Source organism: Numenius arquata, chromosome 2 (assembly GCF_964106895.1).
Source record: "Numenius arquata chromosome 2, bNumArq3.hap1.1, whole genome shotgun sequence".
In the NCBI taxonomy this organism is placed as follows: Eukaryota; Metazoa; Chordata; class Aves; order Charadriiformes; family Scolopacidae; genus Numenius; species Numenius arquata.
The window spans coordinates 117521864-117547601 of NC_133577.1; the positions used below are offsets into that span (position 1 = coordinate 117521864).

General features: G+C 40.7%; 1 protein-coding gene across 3 annotated transcripts; it reads right to left on the bottom strand.

Annotated features, from left to right (window-relative positions):
• Nucleotides 1-102: 102 nt before the first annotated feature.
• On the bottom strand, nucleotides 103-24915 carry PUS7 (pseudouridine synthase 7). Of its 3 annotated transcripts, XM_074168300.1 has the most exons (20): nucleotides 24800-24915; nucleotides 23418-23564; nucleotides 22544-22591; nucleotides 21462-21540; nucleotides 20410-20803; nucleotides 18389-18473; nucleotides 18163-18264; nucleotides 17101-17245; nucleotides 15099-15116; nucleotides 12691-12802; nucleotides 11404-11481; nucleotides 8896-9024; nucleotides 8532-8657; nucleotides 8173-8234; nucleotides 7584-7744; nucleotides 6594-6720; nucleotides 5972-6073; nucleotides 2813-2942; nucleotides 1553-1644; nucleotides 225-973 (listed from the first exon to the last, which is right to left on the bottom strand). In XM_074168300.1, exons 5-20 carry the CDS (start codon nucleotides 20772-20774, stop codon nucleotides 837-839), a joined length of 1971 nt encoding a protein of 656 aa, XP_074024401.1. In that variant the 5' UTR covers nucleotides 20775-20803; nucleotides 21462-21540; nucleotides 22544-22591; nucleotides 23418-23564; nucleotides 24800-24915; the 3' UTR covers nucleotides 225-836. The 3 variants fall into 3 exon arrangements, with proteins under 3 accessions (XP_074024403.1, XP_074024401.1, XP_074024402.1); XM_074168302.1 differs by lacking the exon at nucleotides 15099-15116 and having other exon boundaries at nucleotides 103-973; XM_074168301.1 differs by lacking the exons at nucleotides 15099-15116; nucleotides 21462-21540; nucleotides 22544-22591; nucleotides 23418-23564; nucleotides 24800-24915 and having other exon boundaries at nucleotides 18377-18473; nucleotides 20410-20774.
• Nucleotides 24916-25738: the final 823 nt, after the last annotated feature.

A 25738-nucleotide genomic window follows, 5' to 3' on the forward strand; every position in this document is an offset into this window, starting at 1 on the left:
AGGGGTGGCCAGTCAGGGCGGCATGCCGCAGCCGGGACCGTCTTCTGCTGAGGAGATCTTAGGAACACAGGCGTTCTATAGGCTTGGAAAGAGTCTGGAAGCGCCTTTTTAAAACAGCTTTATAATATTTTATATTTATTTTTCTACCAGAAGCCCAGCTTATCCCCTACCAGCCACGGACACAGGAGATAGGAGGTGAAGGAAGCAGTTACTGATACACGTTTAGGCTTTCAGGTTAATTTATTTTCAGTACCCGTTGTTTGGTACACGTATTAGTCAAGCTGGAAAATACGCAAAAGTCTTTTCAATGAAAAGACCAACTAATTAAAACAGCTGTACATCTTTACAGCCCATAAAAAGCCTTGCCAACAGCATCCTCTACCACATCAGCACAAATGGCACCAGCAAAACCTCCTGTGATATAAGTGTTCATTGATATCTTAATTTCGTTGTAACTCATTTTCCTAAACTGTAATTTAATGTATTTGAAGGGACTTCGAAGTTTGCCCACGCACGAAAACATTCAGTGCTTGCCGAAAGAAAAAATAAGAAAAAAGCAAGCTAAACATTCTTCCAGGTCTGAAATGATCACAAGCCCAGTTCTTAAAGATACACCCATGGTACAGCTCAAGCAACTTATTCGTTCATTAAAAGCACCAGTCACTATTATTGTACAGCCACCATGTTGCAAATGACTACTGAAGTTAAACTCTAGCACTAATAAAAACTTAAAAAAAATACAAATCTCTTACTACCAACCTTTAAAGATTTGTACAGTACATGTAAATATGAAAACACTTTACATATGTTAAAATCAAACCATTTTTGCAGTTCGTTCAACGTAACCAGGTAGTATTCAGTTGTGTCTGGTTTTTTATGCTCGTGTCCATTTTCAAAACTTCTCGAATCGCCATGGTAGCATAAGTGGATGGGGGAAGGGAGAACTCCATCTTCAGTGCTCTGAATTTACCATCTATCATAAAGATTAAGAGAAGACAAGCAAGAAAAAGTTGTTAAGGGTGTAAGTAATGTATATTCTGGATGCCATCTAAACTGGACTAAAATTTTCCACAACCAACCCCCAAACCCATAAAACTAAACAACCACCAGCACCGTACTCCAATTTACAACCCACAGTGGGTTGTCTGTCTTCACTTTTTGTATCGAAAGTAGCGTCAAAAGACCTTGTGACCAGAATTTATAACTCTCCATTGAATTCCATTGAATTCTTTTAAGTATTTGAGTAGTCTCTTATGTTCAGCACAAACAATACATGCTCAAGCGTATAGACAATTTGTGGCTTAATTCCACCTTCATGCATTTCACAGACATTTATTCCTAATTCAACACAGACTGCTAGCAGAATTGCTGGCACTCTTGAGAAATAAGGGTCCTTATTTAGACACCTAACTTTGGATAACTTTAATACCATTGCTTAACAGTCTAATTAAATGAAAGCTCTTCCTTAAAAGAGTTTTCAATATGTAGTAGTTCAAAGCAACAGCTTGATCAAACTTCTGTTTTGCAAACATCAGCAGAAAAATCAGCTTACCTGTAGGAAGAACTGGTAATGGTTTTCCTTCCAGCTTATCCAAATCTGTAGTAAACAATGGGATTCTGGGATCGTCATATGCAACAACCTCCCTTTATAGGGTACATAAGATTTTTTTAATTATTATTTTTAGTTATTTGGAATAAAATTTATATAGTATTGTTTTCTATAAAGTTATAACTTTATTATATTATTTATTATTCTAATTAATCTATTTATTATTATTCTAATTATTCTAATGTTATTATTCTAACAACTGAAATGGAATTGATTTTCTAATAAAATAAGGCAAGGCAGCACTTATGGTGCAATAACCAGTAAAGCTTTATGTAAAAGACTTGCCTCTCTTTGATGCAAGATTATAAAAAAAAAAAAAACCACAAAAAAAACCCCCCCAAACCCCCCAACATTAGTGAGAAGTTTCTTTGCATAACTCATCTGTTTTCTCTCATGGGCTATCAGGATTTCCAGCTATCCAAGAAGTATAGTTTATGAAATTATGGGAAGAATAGTGTCAACTCTAAGAATAGTTGGAGCGGTAAGGCTTAATTTTGAAGAAAGCCATCTAAACTTCTTTGGAAGGGCTTAAATACATATTCTGCTTTCTGCCACTCACTTAACAGAAATTCCGTATGTGCTGACGAGGCTGAAAAAGTAACTGGGATGCAGGTAAGCTTTAAACCAGCACTAATTATTTAAAATAAAGTGTAAACATTTGTATTTTTTGTCTCCCTCCTAAACCCTCTATATTTTTCTCTATGCATCAGTGATCAAGTCTTTCTGCACATTTGTACAGTCACCTGTTTAAAAGGTATGTATTCAGTTGCCATATGACAACTGGGTTGTATCTTTAACAACAGTGATTTACTAAGATTTAAGTGATACAAATCTTTCTGATTGACAGATAGGTAACTGGAGATCAACCTTCTCATAGCAAGACTACAAAAAAACCCACCTGTTTTGTATATTACCTATCATGATTTCAACACAATTACCTATGAAGTGTTCAGGTAAGCCCTTGCAAGGAGTCTAACGACTAGATAGGTGTCTTGACACTCATGCATCACAGAACCAGAGGACCAAGGAAGAAATCAGGCTATAGTTCAACTTCAACATGAGGGAAATGCAGAGATTCCTCCCTACCTATGCTTCAGTCTACACATACATCCCTCCCGTGGGTCAGTCTCATAGTTCTTGTAGTTAGTCATCCCACATATACTCTGTGCTCTCAAGTATAATTTCCTTGACCCTCCTACTTACCAACTGACATTCTGAGGTCGAATGATAATCTTTCTGTATGCTCCAGAAAGTGAATAATCTCTGATCTTATGCCTCATGTTGTTGATATCAAGATTGTCAGCTACTAGCATTTCCTTGTAGGCTTCACCAACTGCAAGAGAGGAAAATATTTAATAGGAGAGCACATAGTGCAGCTGACTGAAACAGCACGTTTTCATGGATCATTCCTTCCCATATATTTAATAGCTTTCAGCATATATGGGATGAATGTAACACAGAAGTTTAAATTACTTATTGCAAATCTTACTACCTACAACGTTTGCTTCTACAACCTGATTAGTAGAGGCAGTAACTGAGAAAGAATCTTAACAAATCAAAATTTCAGCTGAAAATAAAATTTACAAAATATTTTGTTGGTTTTTCATTTACATCTTGTACATGTTTTCCAATTATCTAAACTTCAGACTAGTATCAGGTATATGGAGGAAAAAAAAAAAAAGAAAAACCAAAAATGGGCCAGACTACCCATTGCTCTATCTTTGAAAAAGCAGCAGAGTGAAATGAGTGAAGAGAAGAAATTAGCCAGCAGAGGCCTTTAAGTACACTGCCAACAGCAGGAGTAGTTCTATTACAGTCTTGTATCCTTAAGTAAGGGCATGTGCATGCACACCTGGGAAAGGCAGGGAAGGCAATGGAAATACAAGAATATACTGCAGCTAAAATGCTGTCTGGTGCCTTTGATTTGCAGTGCAATCGCCAGCATCACTTCATGCAGTTGGCAATTTTAAACAGGGATAAGTTAGGCTTACTGTGGGCAAATCCTAGTGTAAATACATTGAATGTAAAAAAAAAAAATGCAACTTTTCTTTCCAAAGCTCAATGTGCTTCAGTGCCAACCCTCATCACAAACAGATCTTCAGGTGTTTCTGAGACGGGTGATAAATGGGATCCTAGCTCTGGGACTTGGCTCTGATGGGCAAAGAGTCTCAAGAGACCTGACTGGTCTTTTAAAGGACAACTAAGTACAAGAGCAGTTCAACCAAATATTGAGGAAAACAAGCATATGTATTGGCAGACTGGTTTGGCTAAGTAGGGAACTCAAGACTAAGCTCTTATGTAAGGACACATATAGCAGGTGAAAGTTAAGGCCGGCTACAAAGAAGGAATATACAAGCATTGTCCAGGCATGCAAGGATGATGGTGTCAGAAAAGCCAAAGCTCAGCTACAGTTGAAATCGGCAACAGACATCAAGAGCAAAAAGAGCTAAACTGCAACATCAGGAACAAAATACAAGTGAAATGTTGGCCTGCTGCTAAACGGGGCAGCTGGTCTAGTGACAGACATAAGGCTAATGCTCTCAGCACCTCCTTTGCCTCAGTCTCAATCAGCAAGGTCTCCCAGGCCTCTGTTCCTAAAGACAAGATTCAGGGAAGAGAGACTACCAGTAGTGGAAGAAATACAAGAAGAGAAAGTGGGCTCATGTTGTGGTAAAGCTTTTCTCTACCATCTCTGAATAATCAGAAAGGGCAAGGATGATCTAGGAAATTACAGGCCAGTCAGACTCACTTTGGTCCCTGGGAAAAATGATGGACCTAATCCTCTTGGAGCATGTTTCTGGGCACACAATGAGAATAACAGTGAGCATGGTTTTACCAAAGGGGGAAAAAGGAAAAGAAAAACCAAGAAGCCCACCAACCTTACTGCCTTCTATGATGAAATTATTACATCTGTGGAAGAGGGGGGAACAGTGACAACAAGGCTGTTGACATGTTCCCACAGCATCCTTGTATTCCTTTTATCCAAGTTTAGAACATTACAGCAGGTGGACTGCTAGATGGGTAAAGAATTGTCTGGCTCATTGTCTCAAAGGGTAGTCACTACTGGTTTGAGCTCTACCTAGAAGCTCATTACAAGCAAGAGTTCCTCAAAGAACTGGGATGTGTCCTGGCTGCGACCTTTATCAGAATATGTGGAGAAGCTGGAATTCACCCCAACGAGTTTCTGGACAAAATCAGGCTGGGGTGGCAGTTGATACACCCAAGGGCAGGACTGCCATTCAGAGGGACCTAGGCAGGCTAGAGGAATGGGCCAAGCAGAATCTCATGAAATTCAGCAACGACGAAGTCCTGTACCTGAGAGTGATTAACTCCTTGCAGTGGTACAGGCTAGGGAGCAACTCTGCTGACAGTCATCTGGGACTCCCCATGGAAAGGGGACTTAACAGACCGCCTTGGCAGCAACAAAAGCTAATAACAACAGGAGCTTAGCCAGTAGCTACACCAAGAAAAACAATTACTGCCCTTTACTGGGCACCCATGAGACTGCACTTGGAATAGAGTGCCCAGGACAAAGCAGATGCTGATAAACTTGAGTGAGTCCAATGGAGGACCACCCCAATGGCCAGGGCTTGTAGCACGTGCTCTTTGAGAAGAGTCCGAGAGAACTGGGCTTTTTTAGCTTAGAGAAGGTTTAGATGAGAACTTAGAGACTCTTTGTTCTTGAAAGTTTCAGACCTGACAGGACAAAGCCCCGATCAAGCTTGGTCTGAATACAGCCCAACCTTGCTTTGACCAAAAGGCTGGACCAGATGACCTTCCAACCAAAATAATTCTACAACTCTATCCCTTAATAATAGCATCGTATTGCATGCAGATAATTATAGATCACTCCACCTATTCCAGTAAAAACAATTTATGTCCAATGTACTTTATATACAGGAGACGAAAAATATGCTTTTCTTTTCAGATATCCATATTGGTTAATATTTAATTAAAACAGATCTGGTTCTTTTTCCTAACTTCAAATGTTTGTTTGGGTTACAAATTATAGAAGTTTGGTTTGTTTTCTAATTTAAAAATCAAATGCATACACTTTTTAATTAACGTTTCACTATTTTTTTTTCCCTTGTGCTGAGATAGAAATTTTTTAGTGAGGCAAAATTATTTTTTCTTTGGAAAAGCTACTAGCTGAACAGAAATATGAAACAGATTTATGTTAAATGAAACAAGTTACAATGCAGACTATTATCATAATGGGAGAGGTTGACAGCAATGTATCAGAGCTCTGAAATACCGTACTTTTAATAGTCACCAAGGTTGAATAGATCTAATCTTCCTTTTAAGAACAATATTAAAGCAGACTTATATTTTCAGAGTGAGTATGTAAGTTATCAGACTTACTTTTATGTTTTGGATAAATAACATCAAATCCAGGCAACGGCATCACCACATCGTGGATAGTGTATTTATCAACATCGCCTTCTTCAATATGAACAGCTGTGGCTACAATCAGGACAGAAAAGGAAGAGTTACCAATATGGATGCCTGTGACAGTTAACATTAGGTAAATTTAAAATTAACTACTTGTTTCTCAGCCCAGGGAAATGCAGAGCAAATCCAAGTGAAGAAAGTTTTAACCGAGTGGAGTCTCTGCTTTACACGATATCAATGCAAACAAAAACTTCTGTGGTTAAAACATTCATAGTATCCTTCCATAGTTCTCCATAGCTCAACTACACTTGAGTTCATTCTTGAGAACAATCAGTCCTTCATAGTCGCTCTTCCCTACCCAGCTATTTGGAAAAACAAGCAAGTCATCAGCTCGTGGAAGTGTATTATCTAACTTCCAATTCCTTGTAAAATTTGACTAAAACTGGCCAATGGATTCAGAAATCACTGGACCAAAATGGGGGAAAGGGAAAATAAAACATGTATACAGTATCGCATAAACAGGTATGTGCCTTGTTTTCCTAGCAATTTGAACTACGGAGCATCGCTGGCTTTTTTGTTTGTCTGATTTTACCTCCTTTAAGTGTGAGATCTCCTGGTACAGCTCTAAGCCCGTATTCTTCTATTCTCTTGCTCACCATATTATTCCATACATAACTCTGGTAACTATGAATATACATTAAACGATTGTTTCTTGGTATCTAGAGGTAAAGAAAAAAAAAAGTGAAACATTAAGAAGTTGTTTTTTCTCTCAATCATAACCAAAAATGCATATATTTGAAACGTTACCTACTCCAGCAACAAGACTAACACAATTTCTTGGTATACAGATTTGGTTTTAGTTCATTATTTGGGAAAAGGGTATGTGAAGAAATAATGCTTTTATACATTTGAAATCTGCACGAAAAAAAACCCTGTGATTCAATTTAAAAAAAAAAACTTTTCTAAATTTTTTTTTTCATTCAACAGCTCATCAAACACATGGGGCTATTGCAAAACACTGAATTCATACTCAGCCTCCTGAAAGCTTAAGTAAACTTTGCAGATGTGAAAGCACAGTGTTATGCTAATTATCTTCTTCATAAACAAGATAATATTCCTCTGCTCCTACAATGGGCCCAGTAGTTTGCTGGTGATGAGGTATTTTCTCCAAAGATTTGATCTTGATTACAGTATTTGAAAATGAGAGTGAATCTCTATGCCAAGCTGGTTCATTAGCACACTATCAGTTGGATTTATACTTTTAAAGCAACAGAAAAGCTCTGATACTGAACTTTTGCACAATTCTCAGATCTGTATTATACATGGTTACTAAGTATAACTGTATTGCTTCCAGTGTACCAGAGACTGTTGTATAAATTGGAAAGCTCATTATGCATACGTTAATTACAGATGTTGTCAGTTACCATGCAGCAGTACTTCAAGCAAAAAGAAGCGATAAATGTAAAGATTTTGCACTTAACCTTCTACTCATCAAGCATCTCTGAGTCTATTACAAATTCATCACGATACCATCAAAAGAGCATTTATTCAAGTAAATACCCCACAGCACTTTTACACTCACTATGCCAAATGCAGAGATTATGTTCTTCATTCCATACTTTAAGAGTCCGCGTAGAAGCTGTCCTTCCACGCACCTTTTTACAGGTAGTTTCTTGAGGGCTGCTGCTGGATCTTTAGTCTTTGCCCATTCTTCTCTGCATTTGACTAAGTATCCCTTTTCAGCTAGAACAAGGATGTGAAATAAAGATATTTTAACAACACACCAAAAAAAAAAAAAATCATCCATCTCACCTTTTGTTAAAACAGTTGAAAAATTAAAAGTTTTAGTCACGGTAATTACACAGATTAACAGAATGACAGAATAGTTGAGGTTGGAAGGCTCCATGTGGAGTCTGAGCAGACTCTGCGTATAAGCATTCAGTCCCTTTTCACTCCCACTGCAAGAAACTGCACAGCCAAGAAAGGGAAGCAGAGAGGCAGAGTCTGAAGATTGCTTGTCCATTGCTAAACTGGCTGAAGTTTAGCACATGCAAAGCTGTCCTCACAGACATCCTTGCCAATTAAAAGAATCTAAAAGTGTTTTTTCTGAACATACAATTCTTGGAGGAGGAGGAGACAGAAACACTTACGTATCATTTCTCAGTCCTTACCTCCTGGTCGTGGTTTCAATATCAAATCCATTACTTCATTCCAATTGTTCTGTAGAATAGCTCTAAGATTCAAACAGGGAAGTGTATTAAGAACTGACTAAAAACATTTTAAGGAGATTTAGCCATCTTATTAAAAAAAAGTATAAGTTTATAATGCAATATTAAAAGTAGTGGTATTATGCAAGACAACTGCTGAAGCAAGTGCTGAAACAAGTTCTTTCTTGAATCTAAAATTAAAACTGGCACAGGCAATATGCTACAAAAGAGTTCCCCAAAATACATTAGAAGTTATACAGGGATAAAAATAAAATAAAAAAACAATAATAAAGAAGGGGTGTGTGTGTGAAAACAAAACATACCTGCCAATTTGATACGTAGGAACAGCTGTGGTTCCAAATCTTTGCATTCCATAGTAATTAATGAATCCAATTTCCCTGAGAGAGTGCATTGCTTGCTCTATCTGGTCATCAGTTCCTGTTATGTTTCTAGTATAAAAAAAAAAAAAGTTATAGACAGATTATTAAGGGCTTACACTATTTTGTGATCCCTATAATATTAAAGCTCAACATCAACGTTATGTAGCATGTACCAAATTCAACAGACTCCCGCCAATAGAAGGACTTCTCTTCTGTTTTCTAACACAAGATGCACTGATGTGTCTTACCTATTTAAAGAAAAAAAAAAATTCTAACAGAACTGTCCAAATACATACTAATGTATTACCTGAGAACAACAGTGAAATGATTCCCTTGCAGTTCTCCTAATTTCAGTGGATGGTTCTTGTAACTGAAATTTCCTAATTTGAAGTTCATCAAACATTTATTCAAATGAGCAAGTCTTTGCGCAGTGATTCTAAAAAGAAACAGACGACAGTAACCAACCCCGTGCTTAGAAAAGCAGATAAATAAATACAGAAATGCCGGCATTTCAAAACAAAACACAGTGAGTCCAGTTTCCTCAATTTTCTACTGTTGCCTCCTCAAAGTATTTTAATGAAATAGCTAAAAGAAAAGAACAGGTAATTCTTAAGGCTACTCATACAAGAAAAAATATATACCGTGATAAAGCTATATTTTCACATGTATGTTACTGTACGAACTCAAAAAAAGTATGTTGCAATATGGATGTATACTGTACCCCACAAGCTGAACCCTGCTTTATTTGAGTAACTACACCATGAATACACTCCAATTAGCACAGTCATAAACTCGGAGTTAAGTAATTAGCCACTGTGTAAGCTTAGTGCAGATGAAGGAATATGAAATCCAATCTGTCACTGCTATCTGTCATTTTTGCCGCTAGTGCTTCTGGAAGCATTCCCTGTTCTTTGCATCACCGAGCTGCTCTTTGACACTTCTGCTGAGATGTATACCAGGGTAGACAAGTTTATCAAGTAGTGTGGCCAGCGTATGCAGCTCAGAGAGCTGATAAATGGCAATGTAGGAAATGTAGTGACAGGACAAGGGGTAACGGTTTTAAATTGGAAGAGGGGAGATTTAGATTAGATCTCAGGAAGAAATTCTTTACTGTGAGGGTGGTGAGGCACTGGAACAGGTTGCCCAGGGCAGTTGTGGATGCCCCATCCCTGGAAGTGTTCAGGGCCAGGCTGGATGGGGCTTTGAGCAACCTGCTCTAGTGGAAGTGTCTCTGCCCATGGCAGGGGGGTTGGAACTCAATGATCTTTAAGGTCCCTTCCAACTCTAACCATTCTATGATTCTATATGATTCTACGAATGTCTCCTCTCCTGTGCCATCCTCCTCCAAGGCTGCGCAGGGGAGCCAGGTGCTGTGAGGGACTTGGGTCTTTTTAGTCTAGAGAAGAGAAGACTGAGGGGGGATCTGATCAATGCTTATAAATACTTAAAGGGAGGGCATCAAGAGGATGGGGTCGGTCTTTTTTCAGTGGTGCCCAGTGACAGGACAAGAGGAAATGAGGCACAAACTTGAATACAAGAAGTTCCACCTAAACATGAGGAGGAACTTTACTTTAAGGGTGGCAAGAGCATTGGAACAGGCTGCCCAGGGAGGTAGTGGAGTCTCCGTCTCTGGAGACATTCAAAACCCACCTGGACACATTCCTGTGCAACCTGTTCTAGGTGGACCAGCTTTGGCAGAGGGGTTGGACTAGATGATCTCCAGAGGTCCCTTCCAACCCCATATCATTCTGTGATCCTGTGGGAGTCAGGTGCTGTGGCACTACTGCGCAGGCACCACAAATCAGTACGTTCCCCCCCAGTCAATGCTTGCAACACACCGAAGCTCTTGGACACAACGTTAAATGCGATCATGTTAAAAGTAAATGGAATGGTACCCGAGACAGCCACACCAGTTTGGTTAATGGTCATCACTTTGCAAACCTGCCTTGCAGCAATGAGAATCTGGGGCTTCTCGTGATTCAGAAATTAATAATTCCTTTTTATATGCGCAAATGCAAGCACACGCAAACCACCAGGAGGAAAAGTATGAACAACTAAGTACTGAACACCCTCCTTTTAACAAGGATTTGATCAAATTTCTGGCTCTCAAACCTTGGAATTCCTCACTTGAGCAGTGAGGTTTTCAAAGAGCTTTAAATAGCAATCCAGGCAGAATACTTCAGCTAGCTAAACAGACATTGTAATACATGACTGCGAGGCATCCATCATTCTGTTATAGATGTAACACTAATTTCAGGTGACCAGAAACCGTATAATTATCTTGCAATGTGTTTGTCATATATAAATTTTATTTTCTCTTAGTAGGCGACTTATGGGAGTAGCTTAAGGCAGGAAAAATTCCTCATTTTTTGCCTCTTCTGGCTACTCGCAGATGAGCAAAGGCAGTGGTTATGGTTAGCATTTTCTGGAGCTGTTCAGAGAGTTCAGTGAGGAAGAATATAGGATTCCAGCTGGAGGAAGGGGAAACTAACATCAGGAAGGAAATGGGACATCATTTTCACCGTGTTATTCCATTTTTCTGCTGTTGCACAGGAGCCATGCAGCGTAAGAGCACACACGCCATTTGGCCCCCGCTTCAGCCAAATACACGTATCCGGCCTATGACTCAGAGCATCACCGACTGAAAATACTAGCAATCACCATGGAATAGCATCTTCATTAATAAATGTGCTTTACAAGATCAGGACCTGAATCCGCCATTTGTGTCACAGGCACACTGAGTCTTCGAGATATTTAGGGAGATATTCAAGCTATCACGGTAGGAGTGCAAATACTCCAGCGTACTTTCACTTACCTAAGAACAGCGATCTCTTGAACTGTTATAGCCCTTTTATCTTTAGTTCCCATGTAGGAAAATATGTTTGGCTTCACTCTTAAAAGCAATAGTAACAGATATTATGTATTAAAATAGCTATAGATCAAATAATTATCAGCATAATTACATAGAATTATTAATCTTCTCTATCACAAACAGAAAATATAAATAAATTCCCCAGTACTACACTACAATTTGACGTTATGTGTGACATTTTCTAATCTCATCTATAAGCACACAAAACATAGCAAAACTTGTATTTTAATTATATGTAGACAGATTCACCTTTACCACAACTGTGCTTTCAGAATATAAGCTTTGAAGTACTTCTTTATATACATCTACTCAATGCACAAACGTGCAACCACCACTAATTTCACTTGAAAAAAAAAAATCATGTCCACGAGAGGAAAATTTCCTTTCCTTTCCACTTTGTACTTTACAGCCTGTCACACAGGGACTACTGCCAGTTATTCTAGCTATGGGCACCAGGGGGTAGCAGGATTGCCATTACATACATTTTCTGCCAAACTGTGCTCCTACCATTCTGTTCTCAAATACAAATACTAGTAATATACTGCTTAGTCTAGACTACAAAAACATTTATTTTTGAACAGGAAGAGGGAAGGGAAAAGGAGGGGAGAACTGTGTAAGTTTCTCTATGAGTAGATCACTGAATTGACCCAATTTTATAATAGCCCTTCCTCTGCAATTCACTGTGTTCACATCACGCCTTTGGCAAATCTTTTTGTTGCTGCACTTGATGGGGTGAAAGGAACTAAGCCTGTGTTGCCATGGAGAAATGAATACATGGAACAACAGTTTATCAGCTGTAACTGCTTAGGAACTGATCAGCATATTATCACAACAATATCTGACAGGTTCATAACATACTTGCATATATTCACACACAGCGAGAAACGGGTTTTTAATTCAGGTTACGCACACTGAGGCTTTGAGCTGCCAAGCCCGTCTTAGATCAGCCAACTTCAATTGTAGACCTTTTTCCACTGAAGTAGTAGAGTACAGTCTTTTAAATTTATTTGGATCATTTTGTTGCATTCTCACCCCCTTCCAAAACTTACAATTTTCAAATCTGATATTCTAAAATAACTTTTTTTTTTTTTAACATACTGGCTACAAATCAGGCAATAGTAATCACTTGTGTTGCTCTTACATAATTCTTAAGCATAACATTTACAGCAACATGAAACATGTGGAGAGAGGACCGCATGCCAGCCAAGCTGGCAGAAACAACAGCCTTACCTTAAAAATTTGGATAGAACATTAATGGCATCCATAGTATCCTTGTTCTCCTTGTACAGTACGAAGTGGCAGTAGCTTCCCCTAGATTTTGGCCAAGAGTGTTTTCTTGGATCTTTAAAAACAAGAGGTTAAAATTTGTAAAGTGGCAATTCTCAAAATTCAATTAGTGTCTTTGCCATTGCAGCTACATTTAAAACAAATACGCAAGAGTCAATTTCTGCTAATTTTCCTCTGCTTTAAGAAAAAAAAAAAGTGAATTACTGACAGCAAAAGCTGCAAAGCACATTGAAAATTTTCTGTCACCTAGAAAATCTTGAATGAAATGGCAACAGTTCCTCTGTCATGAAATTATCTAAAAATATACCCTAGTCATTCAACTGCCATATTGCCTGATTAAATTTCTCAAAAACATTATAATTACACCAACTTGCAACAATAAAAGCCACTCCGCGTTTCACCTAGTGCCCTCTGTAACTAATAGACGAGGACCACTAGAGCCCTGTTTGCGGGAAGACTACAACTATTATTTATAGTACTAACATATTCCTCATTTCTGGAGTTTTTTCTGTGTGTCATGCAAAAGCATGGGTTGTATCTCCACAAAAGCCTAAAAAAAAAAAAGTATATTCACAAAAAATTACTTTAAGGTGAATTTTTTTTAAAAAGTCCTATGGGAGTGAGAAATCTGGCACAACAGAGACATTAACAAATAATTCAAGCCAGATACTGTGCGATATTTAGAGAAGGCCAGAGGGTGAGAGAACTCCAGCTCCTGCAGACTAACAACTGATTTACAATTCTGTACAATTATTTGGAGTTTCACCGGAGGGGGAAGAAAATGTCAACGTATCTGTCAAGCTTTTGTTGCACATGAAAGCATCCAGAGATAAACCTTTCCTTTTACAATCATCCACTGTTGATGGCACTACCGGGAAGAGGGACTGATTCTACACAGGTTTAACAACTGATTTTGAGGTGCTTTTTTTATCGATTCTTTGTTTTGCAAGAACAAAACTACGGATTTGTTTTGTTTTAAATAAGAAGTCCCTTATCTCTTGGCAGCCACCAAGCTGGTTTTGTAGAAAAAGGGTTTAAGCATCTTTCGTAACAGCAAAAGCTAATTGAAAAAGCCAGTCCTATGCCCGTATGTAAACACCAATGCAGGAAGGAAGTTCTTGGGAAATTTTGCTCTTTTTGTTCATGTTAGCTTAATAGAGCCCAGATACGCCACACAGACAATGAATATGTTTAATTTTCGGTTAAAAGATAATTCTTCTTGCTTTTTTTGAGGAGCTGCCATCCGTACACACACTTCCGCAATTTTGGATGCTACAGTATAAAATACTATGCTCCTAGGTTTTAATCACTTAAATTATTGCAACACTTGCCTTGTACCATCAGTTTCTAAGCAAAGCCCCCGCTATGGAGTTTCCTAGAACCTAAACTGAGTAGTACGGTCCAAAGCCTGTTAAAAGACCTCAAGCTTCTGCTGGTCTCCCTTCTGAGCCATCACTGCTCTTAAACCCAGTCAATGAAACACTGCATTCAGCTTGAAGAGCAAGGTCCTTTCTGAAGGACTCAGCGAGTAGAAGGGAGGAGAGGAAGACAGAACATGACAAACAAGCAAAGTGTTCTCCAGCTGGAATCGTTCTTTAAATTTAACAAATCCATCTTGCACACAGAGCATTTCAACACCCTTCACAAAGTGAGCCCTGATCTGGGCTCTATAGATACTACATGTACCAATGGGCTCCTCATGCTTTGGTCATCACAGACGTGCCTATCCGCCGCGTTTCAGCCATGCTGAGTACTGCGAGGCCAGAGATACAGCCCCAGTATTTAACCATTCCTCACCCAATACTTCGAAGTATTCAACTGCGTAGATAGACCAGAGGGACAGTTTGAGTCCTTACTTCTACGTTTCAGAGTCACATTACGTTTTTAACAGTAAAATCATACCTCCAAGCCCTTTTTCCAAACCTTTTACTGCAACTCAATGGCTGGAAGCTCTTTTTTAATATTGGGATGTACCATATATACTTCTAAAGTTGTATAAATACAGATACAGTGGTGTCTGAAATACGAGGCTGAAGGGCAAAGGCTTGGCTTAATGAAATCAATGGAAAATTTACCATAGATGTCAAACAGTATTGTCAAAACTGATAATTCACATCACTTACTACTGGCAGACCTCCTCTGCACTGAACAACTACTGCCTCTACTGCACTAGGAAAAAGAGGCAGCACAAGCCCAATTCTTGGTTGTTTCAGGGAATTTTAAGCATTACTTAAGTGTAGGGGTTTTTTTAAAGAATTAATTGTTACTAGCTTGGCCAGTCTTGTCGGTATTTAGGAGGTCATAATGGTTGGCATTTCATTTTGTTAGCATGAAATGTCAACATCTCTTACCTGTTGCAGTTCTGACCTCTGTCCCAATGCATAGCATAAAGAGCACAAAAGAGTAGCATTTAATTTTTAGACTGTCAAAGGGGTTTTAGAGGTGAACATGCAGGTTTATGGTTATGGGATTGTTTATGCTTTAGGGAGCATCTAACAGTTAGGTGGTGGATGACAGCAATTTAGACAGTTATGCAATGGAATCGTGCAGAGGCAAACACTGAACATATGGAAAGCTTCAATCGGAGATGCAACAAACTTCATTTGTGGACAATGATGAAACAGCAGTTTACTGACAATTTAGTAAGGCAGTATTTTAAGTATTTTGGGCATAAACTTCCTATAGACACAAAGTACCTTCTAATTTTAAATTTCAGGAAAGTATGTTTGGTAACCTTTTACTTTATCAACAAAAGTAATCGGGTATCTCCACTGATATATGAATATCCTACACTTCTGAAATGTTTCTTGCCTGGGGAACCCATCAGGACTAAGATGTGTTAGCAGCTATATAAACACGAAAGAAAAATATAATCCTGACTAAAAAAGAACTTTCATTTCTAAATCCTAAATTCATAAGCATTTACACACACTCACTGAAGCTGCACACATTTCCACCAACATGCCCAGGTGTTTGCAGCATCACAACTTAGGAATCCAAGTTTAAATAGATGATGCTCCTCTGCATCACAAGATGGTGCTCCAGACAGTGTTTTAATCCTAGAGACACACAACTAAATCCTTTTCAGCGTATTTCAGATACTGTATAAAAGAATTCAAGTATCTCTTAAATCAGACTGGTCAGCTTAATAACAACCACTTGACTGTAACGATGGTTAAAGAATAGAAGCAGCAGAAGGAAAAGGTGGAGGTAAAACCATTACAAACCAACAGAGAACAAAACTGGCGGAGGAGAATTTTGTGCTGTTAAGTATACATACTCCATGCATAAAGCATGCAAACATACACATTTTCTGAACATGGTTAAACAAGATAGGTAACACATTATAACTGTACCAGTAAAAGTACAACATTCCCATATTTGCTTAGAACAAACCTTAAAAAAATTAATAAATTTAATGTGGAGATAGTGTCATTTCCAATTTTATATTATCTCCTTATTCCTTCTTCATTTCCTTCATCTTTAAGATGAAAGGGCTAGGTTTACATATTGTCATTTGTAGTAGGTTGAAATGACATAGAAACACAACCAGTTTAAGCCAAAACAAACCTTAAAACCTTTTGTTAAACATGCAATACTCTGCATATAGACAATCCTCTCAACTTACAGTAGCAACATATTTGTAGTAACGTTAAAAAAAGATGTAGAACGCATGAATTTATCCCCAGTAACCAAAACACTATTTGGCAAGATTAAGGTGGACAATACTTCATTTTGAAAATCCTTCATTACTTTGGTTATCCCAAAATAGTAACTGTGATTTATAATGCATAAAGGCAAATTTCTGCAAATATAAATAGCTTTGGAAGCAGAACTAGCCTTTAAGATCATGGCAAATATATTTATACGAGACTGTAACTCTCAGAAAACAAGTAAGTGCTTGTCTCTATTCAAGTCACTGAGAATTTTGTCATGGCTTTTCAAACAGTCAAGATTACACTGACCATCAGTGTAATGCACGCATTTCAACTACAACCTCTTACTTCCAGAATGCATGCTTACACATCCAGGTTAAGTCCATGAAAGCCAAGTTCAATCAATGCTGACAATAAAGCCCCTATTTTGCCTATACCCACTGAACTAGCAAGAGATCCTCTCACTTCTAACATGCTTGCATTTGGTGAACATTTTTGAGAACGAAAAACAAGTAGTAATTTAAATTTGAGGTACTCCTTGTGTTCCTAGTCTTAGACAGCATCAGTTTCAAAGAAGAAAAAGCAAAGCCAGACTACATTAGGAGGTACACTCCACTTGAAGTACTTACTAACTGTTTTTATTTTGGGGATAATTTTAGCATTCACTTTACCCAACTGCTGTGATACTGAAACTCACTTGCCAGTGCTTTTTTCCCAGCAGCATGATAAGCAATAATGTACTTTTTTCCATCTCGATCTTCTGTTTTAGTCTCCAGTCCAGGGAACAAGGACTTCACAGCCTGATGGATAACTGTTCTTTTTTCTTTGGTGTCTTCAATTACCTGTGTTAATACACACACATGCAGAAACGAAATAAAGTAATACAAATGGGGAGGGATTCTCTGAGTTAAATTTTGCAGCCTTAAAGAAAACCTACCAAATCACACACAAAGTACCAAATAGGTACACTTTTAAAAAAGCCTGGCCTACTTGTTAAAATTAGCTTGAAAAACAATAAATAACTCTGCTACAAACCCATCTCAACATTCATAAAAGACAATTCTCAAGGTTTATTCTTCCCTTCTGTGCTTAATAAAATTCCCCCTTCTACTGAAAACTCTGGCAAAATGAAAGTTTTTTCTATATGCATTAAAGGAAAAAAAATGGCTAGGTAAGATTATTTAATGTGTGAATGCTTATTTCAAATTACCAGATTTAATCCTACTCATCTCTTTGTCCCAAATGTAGCTCAACAGTTATTCTTTAGTATATGGAATATTTGGATGTTTAAAAATGCCAACTTTCAATTTCATTTTGTACCTTCTTATTTTTCTTGTTACAGAAGAGCATATTTATCTTCTTTTCTATTAAATCACTAAATATTGACCTTGAAAATAGTCTTTCATCAGGATGGATGGTTAATTTAATCCTTATTACATAATTATCCTATAAAATACTACTCGACAGAAAACAAAAATACTACACAAAAATTTTAACACCACAGAAATTAAGACATGTATTTGAGTTCATGTGTACAGTCCCACTGAAACCACAATGACAACTCATGGGCATGAATTCTGAGTATATGTGTAAGGCTTTACAGAATTGAAGCTGAAACTGGAAACATTTTGGTATTACCTGCTGCATCATGTTCAAACTGCTCTTATACCTTACGTGCACAAGAAAACACATACCTTCCACTCACTCACTCTCTCATCCTCCTCCCTCCCCCAAATTTCATATAATTTATTAATTTTACCTCTATGGCAACACTAGTTTCCTTATTCTTAAGAAGCTGGAGCTCCTCTAAACGCTGCTTGTCTTCGTCTGACAAAACTGTAAATGTTTCTTCTGATGGGTCCTAATACGTAGTTGAGGGGGGGAAAGAACAAAATATCCAATAACCTTCATAGAACAACTTTCAGCCTTTTAGTGCTTTTGCTTAAGGAGCATAGCCATTACCAAATCTTTACCTCAAAATTTACCTCATCATCCACTGGAACAGAGAAGTCATCTAAATGGCTCACACGTCCATCTTTGCCTATTTCATGAACAACAAAGTCCGAGTATCTGATAGGAAAAAACACTGATTAAAATTGTAATTAAAAAAAAAAAACAAAACAAAAAAACCCCTATCTCACATCAAAAGGTCCTTTCCCAAGAAGCTGTTTCTTAGCAGAATTCATTCAAGAATTCCGAATTCACTTAATTCAACTCACGTTAAAAAAAAAAAAACCTCCAACCATGAGAAAGCTGTACCTGCCCTCACCCCTCAGAAGGATGCCATGAGAACACAGAAGAGAGCCTGGCATACCTAAACACAGCAGACTTCTTTGCAGATAACTGAGCACCTGCTGTAATTATTCTGAGTCATTTTCTCACTAGCTTACAGAGATTGGTAATGCATATCCTCAATTCCAGTCATTACTGACAATTAAGGCTCTACTGCATGGCTACAAGGTGAACACAAATGCCTTAACTCTGTCGCTTCAAATAACCTGCAGAATAAAGTGCATGGGAGCCACTCTAAGGAAAGCCAGACAAATTCAGTTACCTACATTCAATCATAGAGAACATCTTTCCAATGAACAGTTACTTTGCATACTCTGTGATAGCAACAAAGAATGACTGTGACATTTTCAATCAAGTCATTATGTCCAATAATAAAAACATCCTGACTTTAACAGAACACAGCCTACGTTGTGATTGCTAAATGATTTTTAAGTAGCATCTGCTTGTAAAGGGGAAAAAAAAAAAAAAGAAAAAACCTGTAGTCTATGAATGTTGAAAGATGAAGAAAACTTCACCAAAACTTTCTACTGTGTCTCTCCCAAGCCCCCATTTGCCATACGTCTGTGCAGCCATACATCGTATTGATAGAATACCCTCCTGAGCAGTCTTGTGTCCCCTCTCTTACTGTCTGCAGATGTCTAGACAGGCTAGTGACTGGTACCATAAAACATCAGGAGTAAATTAATGACAGATGTTATAAACTAGGATCAAAGAAAAACCATGAGCCCACAAACATTTCTACCACCCGGCCACCTATGGCCACCTTGGCTCAAAACTGACAGATTTCCCAGAAGGAGGTTCAGCACAGACTGTGTTCCCCAGTGAAGGATTGTGCCAGCTGCTTAATGCTGCATATAAAGATTAAATACATACATAATATTTACATATCACTTTATTATATAAAAACTATCTATATATGAAGCCAGTATTTAAAAACAGGGACTCCTTAGTGTGTAAACACAACATCCTTAACTGCTTTGCTAAGTCAGGGCAACAATGAGTCTCATTTCAGTGAGTTTTTGCATTTGCATTCCCTTTCATTCAGAGGTGTTATTTAATTTAAAAAAACCTAGAAGTTTCATTAAAAAAATGCTACTGACACCCAAACATCTTATTAAATATACAATGTAAAATTCCACACCCTGGGTTATAAAATTTCCTTTTATGTTTTGTAAATGACATTACAACTGATCAGACTATAATTTAAAGCCTAATGAACCATCTGACAATAAACGTGCTTAAAGACATTGACAGAAAAAAGTCAGGGAAAAGCAAAGACGACCCAAAGAGGGATGGTTTCAGTACCATTCTCCAGTGCATCTTGTATTAGCGCTGAAGAGTGGTACAAAAGGTGTGTGTGTACTGCATAAGGTTTTATGCTGTATGCTGCTGCCAGAGAGCGAGATAAATGGCAAAGGTCAGCGTAATCACCTATTTCACCTATAGACACCATCACCTATAGACAACTTCTTTCTTCAGAGCTCCATTTGACAGGAAAGAAAAAGAAAAGGAAAAAAAAAAAAAAAACACCCACAACAATCTAGGAAAGTCCCAAATTAAACCTTTCTTTCAGTCTCAGCACTAGGAAAAGAAAGTGATGAACCTCCCAAGTGGCTGCACATAATCCAGTTGCATCCCAAGTCAGAAAAGGAAAATGGAGAAAAAGAGCTGCTTAACACAAGGAATTAATATACATAACAAGACAAAGAATTACCTCTCTTTTAAGATTCCAGAAAACCCTTTATGAGAGCTAACAAACTTTGTTATGCCAACATCACTTTCTGTCAGCCCATGCTTCATCATGTCTGCAAAGCTCTCTGGATCTCCATCTTCATCACTGTCCTCTAGATCCTCATCTTCCTGCTCCTCACTTTCCTCATGGGGGATGATTTCATTTTTCGTGTCTTCAAGCAGAGATTTGTCAGGTTGTTCTGTTACCGTCTCAATGTTCTGCCCAGAGTTGTTCTCTGTCTTAGACTTCTCTGAGGTCTTCTGTCTTTTAATTTCATCTGCATTAGCCACATCATCCTCAGAGCGAGGACGTTTCAAGGATACACTATTCATTTCTACAGTTTCCATGTTTAAGGCACAGTGTAGGATAGAAAGCCCTGAGGAGCAAGAAGAATGGCTTATTTCCTGTCTGCTTAAGAGCAATATCAATACATAGTCTCCTCAATCCAAGGACTCTGCGCCCTGCAACAGTTCAGGAAAACCACATAACTTTCTGCATTTTTAAAGTTAAACATCAAGTAAAAATTTTGTACAGCCAGAAACAATATGCACTTGGGAAGAGAGAAGGGAGATATTAAGGGCGTTAATACCCACCCAAGGCAGCATGCATGTTAGGCTAGAGAAGAGCAGGATTCAACACTACACCAACCATTTACCATCGCTCTTGCCAACTCTTACCACAGCCGCATTCAGCCCTGTGCACACAGGCTCTACTCTCAATAGCAATTTAGTGTCTAAGAAACTTTTTATTCCCAATCCTTCTGTTAAACAGGACTACTCTCGATTATTCCTTGTTCCACCAAGATTCCGTCTTGCAAGGATTGGGGGAGGATGGCTTGATTCCCCCAAACCTGAAATCTCATCTCTTCCTTTTCTACAGTCATCTTGTCTAACACCCACAATCCTACCCAGAACTCAAGGTGGTAGCAATTCCGACCGAAAGATAAGAGGGATGAGATAACAAAATCATTGAACGAGCGGGACAAACAAAACAAGAAGGAAACGAAATGATCTGAGAAGAACATGACTACTCACGCTGGTGGAGCAGAGCTCTGCCTCTTCCCTGGCAACTTGAGCTGCAACCTTAGTGTCAGCAGAACTAGCACCTTCAGATCTGAAAAACAGAGGAAAACTAACTCTTTGAAAAAGTTTTAGGCAAAAAAAACCCAACTATGAAAACATATGAATATGATCATTACAGAAAGCGACCACCTCTGAACCTAGGCATCAGCAGTTGTATGGGCACAAACTTAAACAGAAGAAGCTCCATCTAAACATAAGGAAGAACTTCTCCACTTTGAGGGTGGCAGAGCACTGGAACAGGGTGCCCAGAGAGGTGGTGGAGTCTCCGTCTCTGGAGACATTCAAAACCCACCTGGACACATTCCTGTGCAACCTGCTCTAGGTGGACCTGCTTTGGCAGGAGTGTTGGACTAGATCTCCAGAGGTCCCTTCCAACCCCATGTCATTCTGTGATTCTGTGTGATTCTGTACAGGAGCAGACACAACTGCTCTGATGGACGAAGTAATAATAAATACGATTGTAAAAGCATTACCAACCTGGTGACATAATACAATATTGATATTTAGCAAGCAACAGCGGAGAAGTTTCATTTTATTTCTGTGTTTATGAAAGGAGACTAGAGTTGCTATCATTAGGCAACAACAGGACCTTTCTCCCAGCAACACCCAAGTGGCTCACCGGTGCGTTGAGGATAAACCACAAGTTTTGGTAGCAGGGGGCTGAATGGAAGAAGGCCATCAACTGCCCTGTGCTGGCCAGTTCCAGCTGGCTCCATAATGGACCAAACCCACCACCTGCCAAAACTCCAACCCATCAGATGAGTACACGGTGCCTCTGCGCTGGCTTATTTAAGAAAAGGAAGAGCTACCAGTGGCAGAAAGCACAATGGAAGTGCAGGAGGAGGCATGTGACAGCATGCTAAAAAAGACACGGGGAAGGGGACATCATTGGGGATGCAGGTGCAATCTTGGAAAGAGGCTCTCCACGCCAGAGCAGGGACACCTTGAGGGGACCGTGGCCCATGGAGGGGCCTACATGGAAGCACAAGAAATGAGAAAGAAGGAGCAGCAGAAAGAAATCTCCATCCACCAACCTCAACCTCCTGCACTACTGCTGCCTCATCCAAGGAACGGAGTGTAACCTGTGGGGACAACCAGGGGAAGGGAGGTGAGGAAAGCAGGGAGAGAAGGTGTCTGGAGCAAAGCTGAGCCTGGACAAGGGGGGAGGAAAAGAGTTTTCCCCAAGTGCTTGTTTAACTGGTTGTCTTCTTTGTATCTCACTAGCCAAAGCTCATGTTAAAAAGCTCATGTTAACTGGCAATAAATTAAACCAAATTCCTCGAGTCAAGACAGTTTTGCCCACGACAACAGGCAAGTTTCTAAATTAATAGGATTCAACTATTACCAATAAATTAATCTAGGCACAGAGCGGTATTTTAGAGCTACACGCATCATCCTGTGCTATTTCTCCAGCCACTAGACAGCACATTCTATTTAATTTTAAAGGGTACATTTTTAAAGGAAGACTCATTACTAACCCACCATGTGAGTTAGTTAGACCATTACTAAATCACCATGTGCTGCGTTGTTAGCTAGCTGTTACCCATTAGCTGTTAGCCACTACTGAGTTCATTCCCTGGACTGTCCATTGTAGAGGTCACAAACTTCAGATAAAGAGGCAGAAACGATTGTTTTAGAAACACCTGAAGTGTTTTGCTCAAATGAAGAACTGAAAATGGACACTAGAAAAAAGAATGGACAGAAGGGAAATAAGAACTTATAAAAACAAAAAAGTGTATGTGATGCCTGAAGAGTGACAAAACACATGCAGAAGAAAGCAGAACAACTAGCAATGTACTTTCAAGCAGAAAGCACCAAGTTTAGTCTGCCCTCAAATAAAAATGAAAGTACATAAAATCCTTCTTTAAAAAGAAAAAAAAAACATCATAGCTAAGTGAAGCAATTTACCAGCATTTCCAGATTCCTCTCCTGCATTCTCAAATTTACAGAGCCCGTTTATAAAGCACTGACGTGGAAAAGGCCTCTAGACAGCTTATGAATGTCTTCGCATGGCAAACAAAACACCACGCAGCACAGTGAAATCCTCTGGGACACCTGCCAAAGAAGGTAACAAGACAAGCCTCGTATTTCTAAAATAAAACTGTAATACCTAGTTACTAAATGATCCAAACTGTTAGAAAAATTCAACGTTGGCCACAAATCACAGAATCTTCATGGTTGGAAGGGACCTTTGAGAAATATTCCAAAGTTGTCAGATACAGCCTATTGTCACAGCAGAAGAATGACTCACAACAAAGTACTATCCTGTGCCAAATGGTGGCCATCATCTGAAATAATTTCTGCAGGATAATTACTTGAAGGGAGCAAGTTGAAACGAGTGGGGCACACACTGTCTCCCTTGTGCAGACTGCTAGTGAGAGGCGCCTATTATTTACTGACAGCTGCTCAACCGTCTTGGTCCTTTCACTAGCAAACAGGTGCTTCCATAAAAGCCAAAATCTGCATAAACATCGGCTCCGCAGCAATTTCAGAGACCCGTGTTTTAGCAGAGACTGGGTTTGCCACCGCAAATAAAGGGCTTGATTCTCCCCAGCAAGAAGAGCTGTGCGATTACGTCTGGCGCGGTACCTGTCACGCAGGCACACGGGCTACGGGGTGCTTCCTACTTAAAAGGAATAAATAAAAGAGTAAGAGCACGCCAGCGCTGCCTACGAAGCCGGTTTCTCGTGAGACGAGGTAGCTCGGATTAAAAAAGGCGAGCGACGAGAGGGCACGATGATACAGCAGCGCCCGAAAGCAGCCCCTCCAGGCGGGGGCAGGAGGCAGCGGGGAGCGCCTGCCGGCCATGGGGGCCGGGAAGGCGGCGGCGGCTCGGCCCCTACGCGGCGGTGTCGGGCCGGGCAGCGGCGGCAGGCAGCGCTCCGCACGGGCCGGGCCGGGGGAGCGGCGGCGGGTCCCGCGGCCCGGCTCCGCCGCCCGGGGCAGGGCGAGAGAGAGCGAAGGGGTTGGTGCAGGCGGGAGGACGGGGAGGAGACGGGAGAGAGGGGCTGCCCGCGGGGTCCCGCCACCACGCGGTTGCCGCCCGCCCGCGGCAGCCCCGGGGCGGGCCAGGGAAAGCCCGGCGCAAGCCGCGGGGGGGGGGGGGGGGAAGTTGCCCCAAGGCCGAGCCCCCGCCGGCCGCCCGGGCTGGGAGCGGGAGCTGAGAGCCGGCCCCGCCGCGGAGGCCGCGGCCCCCGCCCGCCGAGAAGCCCGGGGCGGCCGCGGCTGCCGGGGGAGGGCGCGCCTCCGCCCGCCGCCAGGCAGGAGCCGGGGAGGGGGGTGCCACTTACCCGCACGCCGGCACGGGAGGACGGGCCAGGCGCCAGCGCCGCGGGGAAGGAGGCGGGCGGGAGCGACCGGCGCGGGCCCGCCCCGGCTCCGCGTGTGCGGAGGCGGCCTCCTGCCTGCGCCCGCCCCCGGCCGGCCCCGCCGCCGCGGGGGCCCGGCCCAGCGCCGCCCGGCCAGGGAGCAGCGCTCCCGCCCGCCGCGGCCATTTGCCGGCGGCGGCGACTCCGCGTCCCGTCCCTGCCCCCGCAGGGCCGCCGCTTTGCGGTGCAGGGCTCGGCCGCGCCGCCCGGAGGGGAAAGCGGCGAAGAGCCCCCGGCGCTGCCCGCCGGGTTGGGTCCTAACGCGGAAGGAAGGAGGTGCCATTAGCAGGGCGCCTTGCGCCGGCGTAATCGTGTTTAATTAAAGAGTTTGCAGGCCGGGCCAGGCGCGGGTGGGTGGCGGGGAGCGGTGGACCCGGCTGCTTCCAGCGAGGGCGATGCGGGAGCGGGAGGGGAGGGGAGGAAGAGGAGGAGAAGAAGAAGGAGAAGGTGGTCCCTACCCACCGAGGGGCTGCCCCGGAATCCCTTCCATCGCCTCTGGTCTGCTGAAGCTTCCTTCGAGGGTAAAAGAATGGTTTGAAGCATCCAGGGGAAGACAAGAATTTACAAACGAACAGCAACTCTGCAGAAAAAGGCTAATTTCCAAAATACAGCTATAGCCCGAGTAGGGAGTGATGTGTATGAGATACCAGCCTTCCTGAGCTCCCCTAACATTACAAACAGATTGTGCTAATTGAACATTAGTCTCAGGACACGGGCATGTTCAAGTACCATTTCAAAATCTACAGTATATCTATGCAAAACATGCTACCATTTTAAAACTAAATAAAACGATGCTGGATCTGTACTATGTGTCTTTTCTGACATTGTCAGAATGTCATCCTCTACCCTCCTTTCTGTTTT